The sequence below is a fragment of the Leguminivora glycinivorella genome, chromosome 2, assembly GCF_023078275.1.
Source record: "Leguminivora glycinivorella isolate SPB_JAAS2020 chromosome 2, LegGlyc_1.1, whole genome shotgun sequence".
Classification (NCBI taxonomy): Eukaryota; Metazoa; Arthropoda; class Insecta; order Lepidoptera; family Tortricidae; genus Leguminivora; species Leguminivora glycinivorella.
This window is the reverse complement of record NC_062972.1, coordinates 3,447,157-3,464,448: the sequence shown is the minus strand read 5'-3', so window position 1 is coordinate 3,464,448 and position 17,292 is coordinate 3,447,157. Positions and strand designations below refer to the sequence as shown.

Below are 17,292 nucleotides of genomic sequence, written 5' to 3'. Positions count from 1 at the left end.
AACAACCAGCTAACAGTTCAAAATTTTTAAAATAAAATCGTGTGACGTGCGAAGGCTATGAGCACGGAAGCACAGAATGAATATCGGGATACACGGTATGGATCTGGGAACTGAGGAGTGTTGCCAGTAGGGGATTTTTAAACCTCCCTACTTTAAATATCCGTGCAAGGCTGTGACGTGGAGCCCAGCTACAACATGTAAACAAATCGCTAAGAATGAAGCTAGGAAATATAATTATACCTACGTCCTACTACTACGAACATTGGTTAGAGTCCAACCAAATATCATCGGTAAATATACTAAATTATCAACTCCGGGCCCACTACTGCCGATCCTCGCGAATGGGAGGAGGAGTCTGCATATATACTGCTACGGATATACTGACCTTGGAACGCCGGGAAGTGTCTGACCTATCCGCCGAAATGCAATTTGAAGCATGTGCAGTTGAGTGTATTGACCTTGACCTAATTGTTATATGTATATATAGGCCTCCGAGTGGGGATATCACGACATTCTTAAATAAGTTAAATATTTTGTTAAACTTGATTACTATCCAAAATAACAATGTAATCTTAGTAGGTGACATTAATATTGATATTTTGAATAATTGTAATATTACTAAACAGCTTCTAGATACTATTAAAAGCTGTGGATTTAGAAATCTTATTAACAAGCCCACGAGGATAACGCAATCGTCTAAAACATGTATCGACCATGCATATTCTAATGTAAACAAGTCTGAAATAAATAAAATAATGTGTAAAGAAATGAATCTATCTGATCATTTGTCTATAATAATTAGCATCAATATTAATAACCACATTCAATCAAATTGTCATGTGTTAAAGCGTAAGTTTTCTCTAGGTAAAAAACAGGATTTTTTGCGAAGCCTTGATTTTCAAAATTGGGATGAGATCCTAAGTAAAAGTAATTGTCCGAGTGAAAGAACTGAATCTACTTTAAATGTGTTGAAGCATTACTTCGACATTCATTTTCCAATTAAGTATCATCCAGCTAAAAACACTGACACCGTCTGGGTCAATAACGCGGTAAGATTACAGAGAAATAAAATTCACAAATTAAAGGTAAGGTTAAGCCATAACCCCACTGATACTGAGTCACTTTTTAGCCTTAATCGTCTTGAACACTCATACTGGACCCTTTTAAAACAAACGCGTAGAACCTATATAAACAGCCAAATATCTAGCAGCGGTCAAGATATGTCACGTACTATTTGGCGCGTAATATCTAATGAAACGTGCAGAGGTAATATGAAGTGCGGGAGCAGAGCAATCGACATACTGGTAAGCAAGTCAGCGGGCGACTGCCCGGGCGCTCGCGCCGCCGAGTCCGCCGCGCTCCTGAACAGGTATTATATCGATGCGAATGCAAACAATATGAGACCCTGCACTCCCACCGCTATAGATTATCTTATTAAATACTTAGACCAACCGCCGCCTCCTCTCGTGTTTACGCCATTTACGCTCAATGAGATGATTATTGCATGCAAACAAATAAAACGTAAATATTCTAAAGATATTAACGATATGTCCACGCACATCCTTGATTGTCTGTCACAAAAAGTGATTTCACTGTTTCTATGTTTATTTAATGACTGCGTTAAATCCGGTGTATATCCAGATGCGCTAAAATTAATAAAAGTGCAGCCGATCTACAAAGGTAAAGGCGAACTGCATTTGCCAAAGTCATACAGACCCATTTCACTGGTACCGGTAATCTCAAAAGTGTTTGAACGACTGCTTAGCAATAAACTTATGCAACACATTACTACAAACGGGTTATTGAATAGGCAACAATTCGCGTACCAGCCCGGTCGGTCGACTGTTGACGCCGCCCGAGATGTTGTGGCGCGAGTGTTGGGGCATCTTGAGGGCTCGCGACAGGTCGCTGCGATTTTCTCCGACCTGTCGCGCGCGTTCGAGATGATCGATCATTCCCTTCTAATTAAAAAGCTTGCCCTTTACGGTGTAACGGGCAACTTCCTCGAAACAATAACATCCTTTTTAAATAATCGGAAGCAATGCACGTACGTCCTTAACACTAAATCAGAAATGGAGCCGATCGGAAGCTGTTCTGTACCGCAGGGATCTGTAGCCGGAAATAATCTTTTTTTAGTCCTCGTTAATGACATTACGACTGCTTGTCCGGATCAGGAGTACGTAACGTTCGCAGACGATACCTGCATCATTGTCAATGCTAACGACTTTGATAGCTTGAAATATAAACTTTCCACTGTCGTACATCAAATGCAAAAATGGTTTTCCGCAAATGGCATGCAATTAAATTTAGGAAAAACCAATATCGTACACTTCCAACTGAGAAAAACAATCAAACATAAACTCAATGTGGTTTTAGGTAACACTGAAATTCCACAAGTCGATTCTGCGAAGTACCTTGGGTTCCAAATTGACTCAGGACTGACTTGGGCCCCACATATACAAGTAGCATGTGACAAATTATCCTCCGCGTGTTACGCGTTGTCCAGAATAGCGCCCAGTCTGTCCCAAGACAATTTAAAAACAGCTTACTACGGGTATTTCCACTCGATTCTATTGCAGGGGGTGGATCTGTGGGGAACAGCTGCTGAGCGTGACAGAGTGTTCAGAATGCAGAAACGCGCCCTGCGTATTATTGATGGAAAACCTGTAGACTACCCGGCACAAAGTTTATTTCAAAAACATAAAATCCTCACCTTGCCATGCATATACATACTCATTGCATGTATGTATGTGAGATCAAATATTGATAATTACAAATACAGTTCTCAATCACATGGGTGTCCAACGCGTAGGCGACCTAGGCTACTCGCTCCTAGACGCCGACTTGAAAAATCTAGACGGTCTCTCAGTATCATGGGACCAAACCTATACAATGCAGTACCAAATGTCATAAAAGACTCTAAAACTAACACAATATTTAAAAAGAAACTTAAGTTGTACCTGTTAGACAAGGCGTATTATAATATTAATGCATTTTTAGATGAACGCTGCGCTATTGACCCAGCGACGTAACTATTACATTACTTAAATTTTTACCTATTGAATGTTAATGTGTACCTAATGTCTAATTGTATCAATGTATAATGTGTTATAATTAATATAATTAATATAATGATTACAGGTATTAAATATGAATGTAAATAGTATTTAAGAAATGAAATTAATGACTTGTAAATGCATATTTTATCTTTTACCAATAAATTACTGTATCACTGTATCACTGTATCACTGTATCACTACTGCTAGGCACAGTAGGCCTAGTACATGATCGCCGCGAGAGCATGTCGCCGCGAGATAGACTACCCGTCCTTATGTCATTAATACAGTTAGAAAAAGACGTGTGATCTATCTTGCGCCGACATACTGAATTTTTCGCAGATGTATACGCAGGTTTCGTCACAATGTTTTGAACTCGTGACCTCTAGATTGAAAGTCAGACGTTAGGTATCCACATCCTTTGAAGAATTCATACCTAATCTAAAAAAATCAGAATGTGTGCACGAGGTTGCATTCAATTTAGGTGTTGTCTACACATACATACATACAGTCACGCCTGTGTCCCATGAAGGAGCAGACAGAGCACATGAAACTACTCAAGTTTCTGGGCCACTCTTGGCAAATAAGGGGTTGAAAAAATTAAAACTGTGACATTGCAGTGACAGGTTGCCAGCCCCTCGCCTACGCCACAATTTAGCCCATATCCCACAAACGCCTTCTACGACACCCACGGGAAAAAAAATTTCAGATAGTTAATGAATAAATCAGATTAATCTGAATCAAATGGGCTAAGGCCGGCAAACGGTCTGAATTTCTTGTCAGTTTTTTTTTTTTTTTAAGGCCGGCCTAAGAGACTGCATAAAGAATATATTTCATAGTAGAGGTGCACTGTCCGATGTTGAAAACTTGAGAGGTTGAAATTCGTGTTGACAAATTATGCTTGAAATATGAGAATATCCTGTTTTAATGTCCTATATACGAATATTTACTTTGCCTTTGTTTTCAACGAAGTAGAATAATAATAGAAATGTATATATGTATGTATGCATGCATAAGCTTCATAGTATATAAAGGAAACAAAAGAGACACAGTAAAGGCCACTTGCACCAACGAAAATGGAGGGTTAACCCGAGGGCTAACTCACTATTTTATATGGAATTTGACAGTTGACAGCCCACTAACCCTGCGTCTAACCACTTAACTCAGGGTTAGTGGGCTGTCATCTGTCAAATTTCATATAAAATGGTGGGTTAACCCTAAATTTTCGTTGGTGCAAGTGGCCCTTACAAAATCAGTAATGTACAATGTAGGCGGACTTATCCTTTAATGGGATCTCTTCCAGCTTCCTTGGATAAGACAATTACCACACAATAACCATGAGAGAAGGATTTTCTTACTCACCTGCACCGTTGCGCGATAAACGATAAAACATCAGGCCGTCCCTTTCGCACTATTTGTCAATGCTTGCCTGCCTGGTCACCTGTGGCTGATGTTTTGCGTTATTATTCTGATATAGGATAGAATAGTACCGAAATTAATCGGTAGGCAAGTTTAGATGCAAAAAGAGTAGTAAGTAATCATGAAGCCGAAGTTTGAACATTAATATTTGCCTTAACTTGCTGTAGGTCTTCAGAAAACAGATGTTGGGTTCACAGCCCTTACTGATTGTTGCCTACTAAAACACTAGCTTCTGCCCGTGACGTAGCCTGCATGAAAATATGATCATGATTTATAAAACTACCCTGGACCGAATCTTATTTTTTCTTTAACAAATGATATCGAATTTTGTTTAGCCTTTTAAAAGTGAAGAGCTAAAAGCTAGCCATACACGTACGGATTTGTCCGCCGGGCAAGCTTCGGATTTGATCCGCGATTAGCCATACATGTATGGATTGCCTATTAACTAAGGTGCGATCCGGTGGGCACATCTGCCGGGCAGATCCGTACGTGTATGGCTAGCTAAACACAATCAGATAGAAGTAGTTCCAGATTATTCGTTTTGATAGGAAGCTAATATAACTATGTAGGAGGAAATTAGCCAATTGAAGTCGCGCTTCATGTACCTACGCAAGTTGTGCTAAACCACCTGGATAAATTTATCTAATATAAAAAAACACTAGAAGAGTTTCTGCAAGTATTGCATTTTACCTGCCGAGATAAATGCAGCATTTGCATGTCGTTTATGTGGTGTGAACTATATAACGTTCAAGTAATAAAGTAAGTGTGTATTATGTGCTCATGTAAAGTCGTTGTAAACGCACGTGCCTCGTTCCTTGCTTCACAATTTGTTGCTGTTGGCACAGTATAATAAAGAGTACCTACTGCGTGCGTAGCCGAATGCAAAAACGCTCACGAAACGAAACTCGTAGATATCTATCTCTATTGCTCTTACGTATTGGTGCGACAGAGCCAGACTACCTTTCGCGGCGTTTCGTTTTCGTTTCGCGTCGTAGAAATGCCATCGGCTACAGGGCCTGGTGCAATTCATATATGTTTTAGCTACAATTTATGCAAATAACGTGTTTTTAGGACGAATTAAAAAAATCGACAATATCGGACGTTTTCCCATGCACTTGTGAGTGTGCCGCTTTGTCAGTTTATTAATATAATGATAAATACTGTGGATCTAGTGAAAAAGGATATAACTCAAATTGACTCGGTGAAAAAGGGCACAAGTCCCACCTAAGACTTGTGACCTTTTTCACCGAGTCAATTTGAGTTATACCCTTTTTCACTAGACTCACAGGATTAAGAGCGCTTTCAAAAAATCTGCTTGCTCGCATTTCGACGCCGGCGGCGCTGGCGTGCGCCTGTGTGCAGACGCACACTATAACCAGAAGCATAACGATTGTAGCCTGCGGTACAGACATAGCGTGCGATCCTCTTCGAACCAACCTTACGTGCGGCTAGAGCGAAAGGGATAGCATTCATGGTCGGTACCGCCACGCCGTCAGTAGCGTTGCGGACTAACCATTATTGATACTTGCGTAAAAACACCACCATATATATTACATATTTGCATACATGATTTCGTGTATAAATACTTGACCTTTTAGTTTAATTATTAAACTTATCACAGTTTTTTTTATTAAAACGTGTGTAGCCTTGGAAGAAATAAATTAAAAAACTTTTATAATATAATAAATTGTGTATATAATATTGTCTTCTGTCACCGCGATAGTTACTCATGAAATAAATTTATGGAATCAGATTATATCGCGTATAATGAATATAATCCGTTTTCTTAGTTTTATTTCATTTTGTATATGATATGTTTTCTAGGTTCTTTTCGGTGAAGGAAAACATCGTGAGGAAACCGGACTTATTCCAATAAGGTCTAGTTTACCCTTTGGGTTGAAAGGTCAGATGGCAGTCGCTATCGTAAAAACTAGTGCCTACGCCAAATCTTGGGATTAGTTGTCAAAGTGGACCGCAGGCTCCCGTGAGCCGTGGCAAATGCCGGGATAACGCAAGGAAGATGATGATGTTTTCTAGGTACATATATATAATGGAACTAAGATCGGTTTTCTTTAATTTTAAGTAGTTTTTTTTTATTTAAAATGTGTTTTTAGGGTTTCGTAGTCAACTAGGAACCCTTATAGTTTCGCCATGTCTGTCTGTCTGTCCCTCCGTCCGTCCGTCCGTCCGCGGATAATCTCAGTGACCGTTAGAACTAGAGAGCTGAAATTTGGTACCAATATGTATATCAGTCACGCCGACAAAGTGCAAAAATAAAAAGTGGAAAAAATGTTTTATTAGGGTACCCCCTACACGTAAAGTAGGGAGTGATTTTTTTTTTCGTTTCAACCCTAACGTATGATTTATTGTTGGATAGGTATTTAAAAATGAATTACTGAAATCGTTTTTTGATAATACATGGGACCGAGAATTTGGGTCCACTTAAAGAGGTTTTCCACTTACCCAGGTTCCACTTATCCAGTTTCCACTGTATTAATATTTTCGGGAATAATCGCTCCTAAAGGAAAAAAAAGTGTGTCTCCCCCCCTCTAACTTTTTAACCATATATTTAAAAAATATTTAAAAATCACAAAAGTAGAACTTTATAAACTTTCTAGGAAAACTGTTTTGAACTTGATAGGTTCTGTAGTTTTTGAAAAATATGGAAAACTACGGAAGAGCCGAGCGGCTATTTACCAACGCGGCTTTAAAAACCGGCCGAGAGCGTGTCGGGCCACGCTCAGTGTAGGCACTGAGCGTGACCCGACTCGCTCTCGGCCGGTTTTTAAATATTATGTTGTTTTAATTGCATGGAGCACAGGAAGGTCCACATCTATGTATTAGTTGTTTGTAAGGAAATACAACTCTACGCTACGCCTACCTGCTTTAGTTGACTGTTGACACACTGAGACAGTGGATGCGCCAGAGTATAAAAGAGTCACCATCTCTTGTCAAAGACCTTGTTGAGACGAATCAAACGAACCCAAAAACGAAGTGGTTTCAAGACCTGGTCGTGGAATACTCTTGACTACCTTCCAGCTTCATCATCAGATCCTGGGTACCATCTCTTGTCAAAGATCTTGTTGAGACGAATCAAACGAGCCCAAACACAGAAGAGTTTCAAGACCTGGTTGTTGAATACTCTTGACTACCTTCCGGCTTCACCATCAGATCCTGGGTACCATCTCTTGTCAAAGATCTTGTTGAGACGAACCAAACGAGCCCAAACACGGAGTGGTTTCAAGACCTGGTTGATGAATTCTCTTGACTACCTTCCAGCTTCATCATCAGATCCTGGGTACCATCTTTTGTCAAAGATCTTGTTGAGACGAACCAAACGAGCCCAAACACGAAATGGTTTCAAGACCTGGTTGATGAATTCTCTTGACTACCTTCCAGCTTCATCATCAGATCCTGGGTACCATCTTTTGTCAAAGATCTTGTTGAGACGAACCAAACGAGCCCAAACACGAAATGGTTTCAAGACCTGGTTGATGAGAACTCATGACTACCTTCCGGCTTCATCATCAGATCCTGGGTACCATCACCTCTTGTCAAAGATCTTGTTGAGGCCAATCAAACGAGCCCAATCACGAAATGGTTTCAAGACCTGGTTGATGAGAACTCATGACTACCTTCCGGCTTCATCATCAGATCCTGGGTACCATCACCTCTTGTCAAAGATCTTGTTGAGGCGAATCAAACGAGCCCAAACACGAAATGGTTTCAAGACCTGGTTGATGAGAACTCATGACTACCATCTGACTTCATCATCAGATCCTGAGTACCATCTATTGTCAAAGATTTTGTTGAGACGAGTCAGTAACCTAAAATGATATTCAATAATAAATAATACTTACTAAAAATATTAGTCAAGTTAATTAGTTAGTTACCAAAGTCGTCAACCCAAGGATCAAAGTTTTCGGTCGCAGTATACATGCAACAGTACAGCCAAACACGCACACAAGTGCGGTTTTGGACACGGCGGGTGCCGCACACAATGACAAAATAACTTCGCGATCGTCGAGCCGCGTGCGGAGCGGACTAACATACATCCTGCCTCTACAAGCTCTGCCGCGGTACTGACATCGCAAGCGCGCGTAACCGGTAATAAGGAGGCATTTTTAAAAAATCGTCAAAAATATTAAATTGCAATTAATAGAAAACTTTTGCATAAAATCTGTTTGAGTAAGCGTTGCAGATTATTTTTATATTAAAACTACTTCAAAAACACGTAAGTTTTCGAAGAAATTGACACTTATTCTGAGGTGATTTCTGAAACAAATTGGATTCATCATATCCTCATTTACTCTATTCTAAAGCCTTATAACAAAGAAGTAGTCTCAGAAGATTGTAGTACAGGATATACATAATACAAATTTACCACTTGAAGCATTCAAAACTATCCAAATTTTACAAATTAGACGGACTAAGTCAGCACTTTTCGCGGGTTTTCCTAAACATGCATCAGAAAAAAAATCATAATTAATTAAGTGAGTTAGTTTTTAAAAATCCAGTCTCAAAACATATAAGTTAAGAAGATGTCCTAATCGAATCCTGAACTTAATAAGTCTTTTAGATGACGGAAAGTGTAGCATTTTGCCGACTAAAACTATCAATTTTACATTATTACGACGTTTTCGTTGAATGCCCTCTTAATGATACACGTAAATCTCGCCTTAATGGTAACCGACAAAGTGGTACGTTTTACTTAACACATTCACATAATAATATGTTTCTGGTAATAAAATGTGCATTAGGTACTCTTTTAATTGGATCCAAATGTGAGACAAAGCTACCATTGCCATACCATACCAAATAAATAAAAGAAAAATCAATAAAACTATCGATTTTAATTTACAACCACTGACCAAATCAACTCGGTAATAGAATCCTGTAGATCCAGTGACATCATTGCAAATATTGCAATAAAGATGTTAGCAAATTGGATTGTAATAAAAAGCGATTTCCAAATACATAGTTAATTTATAAGAATACAGTCTTGGATTTAGTATATAGTTATTTTTATAGCAATATAATCAAGTGGGCCTTAATCCTTACTTAACCATACTTGCCGGCCAGGCGGGCCGTCCCTATTGCACTTACAAATATTGAGATAGGGACGTCCTGATGTTTTATCATTTATTGCGCGACCGTTTTAAAGGTATCATAACACTAGTCACTTTCAACTCGCTCCTTTATTCCTTCAAAACCAAAATATCCGGAGGCATGCAAATAAAATCACACAATTCGCCAAAAGATTTACACTCCATTGTTAATATTTACGCCATTCCTGCTCCTAAAATATATGATAATTGTTACCAAACTTTTCACAACTGGCAATTTTTTCGCTCCGTTCCATCCGTTAAGTTGGCAACTTTGACAATAGAATTCCGGAATGCCGTTCCGTTTAATCGTTTACGGAATACAATGGTGTATACATTTTGCGTTCTATGTGCAAGCCCCCAAAGTTCTTCAGTGTTTAATTTTTACTACCGCTCAGGCTCAGGAAGGCATTTCTGAATGTTGAGCATTAATTTTGGTGAAAATTATTCAAATTATTACGTACCTATCTATTATTATGGCTAATTTTAGAAACGCCCTTGGGTAGATAAATAATATAATTACTAAGAGTTATTTAACGGTCAATTTTATTTTTGTCTAAAATTATTTTTGTAAGTACCTACTTAATTGATAAATAATTGTTATCCCCATTATGACATTAGATTAACTACTCTATAAGTACTTAAACATAATCATTATTTGTAGATTTAAAAATGTATGTTCATTTTATATTTTGCACAAGCAGTTTGTTTAGAAAATAGGCTGGCAACTATCTATTTAGGATACGCAGACATTCACATAATCATATTACTACGCATACTTATAGATACCATCTAGATGTATTATATTTTATACATACTCGTTTACACTTAGATGCTTTTTCATTTTAAAAATATTCTTCTTGGCTTCTTTCTTATTGACTCGTGTGAACACCTTTTAAACAGAAACTTCTAGTCTAAAAGATTACTCATAAGGCTACTGACACTTCCTTTTCTCGGTCATTCTCAAGACGGGCGAATTCGCCGCTTTAGACTCAGTGGAGCGCAGAGCCAGGAGGAGCCGCGAATTCGCACGAAGCACTTTGCTTCTTTTTTTCTTATGCGCACTGCCAAGGAGTGGATTCCTTGCCGGCGGCTATATTTCCGAGCTCATATAACCCGGCGACCTTCAAATCAAGAGTGAACAGGCATCTTCTGGGCGAGCTCACTCCATCGTAGGCCACGTCTTTGCCTTTGGCTAGTCTGTGGCCAAGAGTAAGCCCATTTATAATTTAAAAAAAATCTAATTACCGCGACTCATTTGTTTTCAGTGGAATTTCTGTTCTAATTATAATGTATCAGAATTCAAATTCCGCTGAAAATAGAAGCATCGCGGCAATTAGAGTATGAACTAGACGATTGAGAATTACCGTTCTACAGAAACTATCTCCTGATTGCTGATCAGTCAGTTATCATTAAAAGCGAAGGTTTGCACGTCTTATTGTATTGGACGACCGGTATGGCTCAGTCGGTAGTGACCCTGCCTGCTAAGCCACGGACCTGGGTTCGAATCCCGGTAAGGGACATTTATTTGTGTGATGAGCACAGATATTAAGGGATAAGTCCGCCTACATTGTATATTACTGACTCTGTAACTGTGTCTCTTTTGTTTCCTTTATGTACAATAAAGCTTATACATACATACATACATACATATTTGTTTCTGAGTCATGAATGTTTTCTGCATATAAGTATGTATTTATCTATTTAAGTATGTATATCGTCGCTTAGCACCCATAGTACAAGCTTTGCTTAATTTGGGGATAAGTCGATCTGTGTAAGGTGTCCCCAATGTATAATTATTTATTATTTATTGATCTTTTAATATTTACAGTTGAGTCAGTACGATAGTACCTACTCTTTATTATACTGTGGTTGAGTGTCAAACATATATTCAAATCACGATTGTTTCTCATCATCTTCTACATCACCAATATCAAAGCCATCATTGTCGCTCTCCGCAGCTCTCCTCGCTTTGATCAGCTCCAGCAAATCCACCTTCTTCATCGTCACCCTCACCAAGTCCTTCAGGATCTTCTTAATATCCTCATCTTTGGATATGAGGCTCTTGATATGTTCTCGAGTGTGTCCCATGTCCCTCCTTGTTGGTAATGGTATCGTTGGTAGCTTTTTTTTCTTCGGGTGCTTCATGAATGGTGGCTGCTGCCCTGGTGTCATAGTATGCATTGGTTTCATTGAATTCATCGGTCCCATTGAATTAAAAGAATTCATAGAACTCATAGAGCTCATAGAATTCATAGAACTAAAAGGATTTGAGTTGCCAGGATTCATAGAATTAAAAGGGTTTGAGTTACCATGATTCATAGAACTAAAAGGGTTTGAGTTACCAGGATTAAAACTCATAGGTTGATTTCGCTGAAGGCTCTCAGGACCTATTTCGTTTTGTCCGCAAGAGTTCGTACAAGACATGGAGCAGCACATTCGCGGTACGCACTCTGGCTGTTTTACTTGTGCTGGTAACACTAAGGGTTCTGGGGGTAATGGTGCCAGCTCCTTCTTTTTGGGCCTAAAGTCTTTGTAGAAGAGAATGTTTTCTATACTTTCCTCTGAGGACATGTCCAATTTCTTCGAGGCAATGTAAATCGGATAGAATGTGACGACAATCTGGAATAGTTTATAATGTAAATTTATTGTCACAGACTAATATATTGTACAGAGAGCCTCACAGATTATCAGTCTACTGTTATCCGGCACTATTGGATTTTGCTCTTAACTGGCAGGCGATACTATCCGGGGAACTGAGAATCTGTAGAACTTTTTCTGACTTTAAAAAGAGCTTAACTCTTTTTAGTATAACACACACTTGTTTTTTGCACACCACATAAAAATTAGGAATTTCTCACAAACTTACCGCAAATAGAAAATTCATGACCGCCAATTAATAGTATCCAAAAGTGCAATGCACCACAATGTGTTTCAAGGAAATCTTTATCAGGATGTTTTCAAAACATTTTACATGGCGAATAAGGTTCATTTAGCTCCATTGTTGCTCATTGATAAAAAGAATAAACAGACAAAATCCCACATCAATCGACGTTTCTACAACGAGGCATTTTAAGCAAAATCACAGAATACCTGTCTAGCTAGTGGGTACTTGGGTACTGACTCTGCTTATGAAGCTCGTTGTCCCGGGTTCAATATATCTTTCTAGCCTATTGTTATGTTTATGGCAAAGGCCTCCCCTTTTTTCCGCCACTTATTACGAATTGGCCGCCTGCACCTGCCAGTTGCTGCAAAATGCGTCGAAGTCATCTCGCCATCTCTTCTTTGGTCTGCCTCTGCCCCAGCTAATCAGCGGTGTCCAGTTACTAGCCAATTTGGCCCACCGCTCTGAATGCATTCGAGAGACATGTCCTGCCCAATCTCACTTAAGCCTTGCGGAGTTAACCTCCACATCTACGACACTAGTTTTGGATCGCAGTTGGTGTTTAGTTTAAATATACTTATTATAAATATACTTAAATAAAATAAATAATTTTTATACTATTAGGATATTCTTACACAGATTGGCTAAGTCCCATGGTAATCTCAAGAAAGCTTGTGATGTATTACCCATACAATTAACGATAGATAATTATAATAATTATATTATTTGAATTACTTCCCAATTTTGTGTATTTTTCTATTTAAGATGTAATTCTGCCCATAACTCAAGCCTTATTGAGGTTACCTCCGATAAAGATATACCTACCTTTCTAAGGTTGTTCAATTCTATCTATTCATGTTCAATTCTTTCACGTTTGCCACGTTTTTCAGGTTACTTTCCAGTACCACCTATATTTAGATTTCTTCCTCTCGAATAATCAGTTACTTACACGAATTTGCCAAAAGTAATCAATTATCTGAACACGTTACGAGTGTTGTCAAAAAGTCCATCAAATTTAAATTTCCTTAAGGGCTCGCATGTTTTTAGGCAAATTACACGAAAATGACAAGGAAGAATGTACTCGTACGTATATTTTGTAAAACGATGCAAAATCTATTGGATTTCATATTGTGACCTTGAATTAAAAAAAAAAGTTATACTTAGAAAATATACATAGAAAACATCCATAACTCAAGAACAAATATCCGTCATGTGTATTTTTCATATTTAAAATGTATAAAAAAGTTGTATGCGAAGCCAGACTTTAGTTCGGGGGTTTCTGAGTAATTCTAATAAAATCTAAATGAAACAAATATCGCTTGTCCAATCAGTTTCTTTCTTTATTTACAGTCTTTTAGGTCGTAATAAAGCCGAAACTTCTTCCCAAATCTTCTGCCTCTTTTTATAATCTTGTACCTTTTTCAAGACGTTCTGGTAAGCGACAATGTGTCTGTCCTTCATATCCCTGGAGTTTCTTTCTTTGTCTTTCAGACGCTCACAGTAGTGGTACCACCACGGCAGCACCATGTAAAAGTCGGTGCCCCTCAGAGCCATCTTCTGGCAGAATTCCTTATTTGGGATTTTTAGTGAATTAGCCAGTTGTGGGCTGATAACATCTGGCATTGTGAAGCGTTTAGTGACTCCTGTAAGCAACTAATCATAATGTTTTTTTCTGCAAACTTTCGGTTTAGGGAAAACCTCTTATATGGGCCTTTTTTAGGGTTCCGTAGTCAACTAGGAACCCTTATAGTTTCGCCATGTCTGTCTGTCCGTCCGTCCGTCCGCAGATAATCTCAGTAACCATTAGCACTAGAAAGCTGAAATTTGGTACCAATATGTACATCAATCACGCCGACAAAGTACAAAAATAAAAAATGGAAAAAAATGTTTTATTAGGGTACCCCCCCTACATGTAAAGTGGGGGCTGATATTTTTTTTTTTCATTTCAACCCCAACGTGTGATATATTGTTGGATAGGTATTTAAAAATGAATAAGGGTTTACTAAGATCGTTTTTTGATAATATTAATATTTTCGGAAATAATCGCTCCTAAAGGAAAAAAAAGTGCGTCCCCCCCCTCTAACTTTTAAACCATATGGTTAAAAAATATGAAAAAAATCACAAAAGTAGAACTTTATAAAGACTTTCTTGGAAAATTGTTTTGAACTTGATAGGTTCAGTAGTTTTTGAGAAAAATATGGAAAACTACGGAACCCTACACTGAACGTGGCCCGACACGCTCTTGGCCGGTTTTTTTATAAGTAGTCCACCCCTTTTTTTTGTGACATGGGTATTTTTACGCGATACATACTCAGAAGCACGAGGTCTTTCCATTCTGATATGTGAAAAAAAAGTCCCAAGATCTCCATACATTTTTCAAACCTTCCATTTCGTTACCGCCACACAAAATGTATGAAAAAATGGTAACGGAATGGGAAAAAACTTGGGACACGTTTTTTCTCCTATTAGGATTAAAAGAGTTCGCGATTCTGAGTGGAAACCGCATAAAAATTTCCAAATTCAAAAAAAAAGTGGGGTGGACAACTTTGAAAAAAATGGCCCATACCAGTATCACCTAATCGGACCAGGAAGTATAAAGAAAAGATTTAAATTAATATTACCTTTGTCTGGTGGGCGTCGCCTGTTGTACGACTGGACAGTTAAGTGTATAAATGGTATCAGGAACAAGAACGTAATCTGAAAAACGTAGGTATTCGTAAGTATATATATAGTGTAGGCGAAACATGTCCCAAAACACAACACGACATTTTATATGGTATGGAATGAACTTTTCACCACACCAACTGGTAAAGACCCTCTCGATTCTTTGATAACAGAAAGCAAAATTGCATTTGACCCACAAGAGTGCAATGTGATTTCATACTAATTTCAATTTGATGTCTTTAATAAGTGAGGATTTTGAATCGAATCGAATATTGAATAAATTAATGAATTTGATTTAGTTAGATATTTTTTACAGTTGGTGTGGTGAAAAAAAATGTGGTTTACTCGCTGGCAAAGTTAGTTTAACTTCGTGCCTTGAAACCCTCGCAACGCTCAAGATTCCACGTTCTGAACCACTTGTAACGCTCGCGGTTCAATATTGGAATCTTTCACTTGCTCCGGTATCAATATTGTCACTTGCGGCTAAAGAATTGGATAAAAAAACTATACAGTGTGTTACCACCACGCGGGCAATTATTAGAACAATATTTGCGTATAAGTATCAGCAAATAGAGAAAGTTATTGAAATTAACTGCGAAATATTGTTTCCAAAATCCTCGCATTCAGTGTACATCGCTAATACCTACTTATGAGCTGTCAATAGCGTCATTACCATCCCTTGACAAGTGTCTGGTGCTTGTACATGTACATTGCCGGCAATAATAATGCTTGTAAGAAAATATATTTAGTTAAATAACCATGTAAGATTGCATTCCTTTAAAAAAGCCCCCATTCTGTATCACACTGTCATCATCATCCTCCTTGCGTTATCCCGGCATTTGCCACGGCTCATGGGAGCCTGTGGTCCGCTTTGACAACTAATCCCAAGATTTGGCGTAGGCACTAGTTTTACGAAAGCGACTGCCAGCTCACCTTCCAACCCGAAGGGTAATTAGGCCTTATTGGAATTAGTCCGGTTTCCTTACGATGTTTTCCTTCACCGAAAAGCGACTCGACTGGCAAATATCAAATGACATTTCGCACATATGTTCCGAAAAACTCAATGATACGAGCCGGGGTTCGAACCCGCGACCTCCGGATCGAAAGTCGCACGCTCTTACCTAGCGGCTACCAGCGCTTCATCACACTGTATAGGGCAAAAATAGGCAACTCTAAACTAAACTTACCTTAATATTTAACATGTCAAGTCTCACGCATTTCATGCTACTGTAAAATACGCATAAATAAAACACTTTGATTTTTTTTATCGCTTCATATTTATTTTTATTTAGTTTCGCGACCACTTCAGAAACTCATTTCCATTGCGATAATGCGCAGCTTTTTGTTCGTTTCACTCTTTTTCTTTATTATATTTTTTATTATTTTATTATTGCTTGCTATGTATTAATATTATGGCGAAAAGCCTGTGAAATTTGTATCGTGTATGTTATTCAAATAAATAAAAAAGAATAAGGTACTTAAAAACGCGTACAACAACGATATTTTGTTATTTCAATTTTTGTAGGGTTTGTTTGTAAATTAATTATACATACTGTCATTTATCATTTCAGTCAATAAATCATTTATTTTCTTTAGAGTATTATGTACTTATTAACTATAATCATGTGTGGCATTGAAACCTGAGTAGTTTCATGTGCTCTGCCTACCCCTTCATGGGACACAGGCGTGATTGTATGTATGTATGTATGTGTCTGTAAATGAACTAAAACATTTTTCTTCTACTCTTGCATCATTTGTATTTCTTTATTTAATATAGGTAATTACTAATTTAGTTTCCTAAATCTTATTTATTTATTTATATGCTCTAATAAAAAAGCGTAATTATTATTAGTAGAGAAAACTATGTCCATCAATAGCAATTTATTGTTTCATCGCTATATCACATGTCTCAGGTCTCAGCGCCTGATTAATCCTTCAACGCAACACATAGCAATGTTTGTAATCTGATCGTATACTTATTTTAAGGCGTGTCTCTAAATAAAACTGTTATGTCGGATCGTCAATAAGTAGGTACGATTATTATGAAGATTATTTCAGCTTAATAGCTAGCTTATGTATATCTAAAATAGGCCCTTGAGGCACCAAGCAAATGCAGCAGCAGCAGTGAGGCAAATAGGTACCAAGCTACCAAGGTTGCTGGCGA

General features: G+C 38.0%; 1 protein-coding gene across 1 annotated transcript; it reads right to left on the bottom strand.

Annotated features, from left to right (window-relative positions):
- Nucleotides 1-13,781: 13,781 nt before the first annotated feature.
- LOC125234500 lies at nucleotides 13,782-16,451 on the bottom strand. The gene is made up of 3 exons (XM_048140767.1): nucleotides 16,316-16,451; nucleotides 15,086-15,161; nucleotides 13,782-14,107 (listed from the first exon to the last, which is right to left on the bottom strand). The coding sequence occupies exons 1-3, from the start codon at nucleotides 16,349-16,351 to the stop codon at nucleotides 13,809-13,811; spliced, it is 411 nt and encodes a 136-aa protein (XP_047996724.1). The 5' UTR covers nucleotides 16,352-16,451; the 3' UTR covers nucleotides 13,782-13,808.
- Between the last annotated feature and the right edge of the window lie 841 nt (nucleotides 16,452-17,292).

Bases quoted from the DNA above. Each gene is read 5' to 3' on its own strand.
- LOC125234500 (XM_048140767.1), bottom strand. From the start codon at position 16,351: ATGAAATGCGTGAGACTTGACATGTTAAATATTAAG. The intron at 15,162-16,315 runs GTAAGTTTAGTT...TACGTTTTTCAG, and splicing joins TTGACATGTTAAATATTAAG to ATTACGTTCTTGTTCCTGAT. The intron at 14,108-15,085 runs GTAATATTAATT...AGTTGCTTACAG, and splicing joins GCGACGCCCACCAGACAAAG to GAGTCACTAAACGCTTCACA.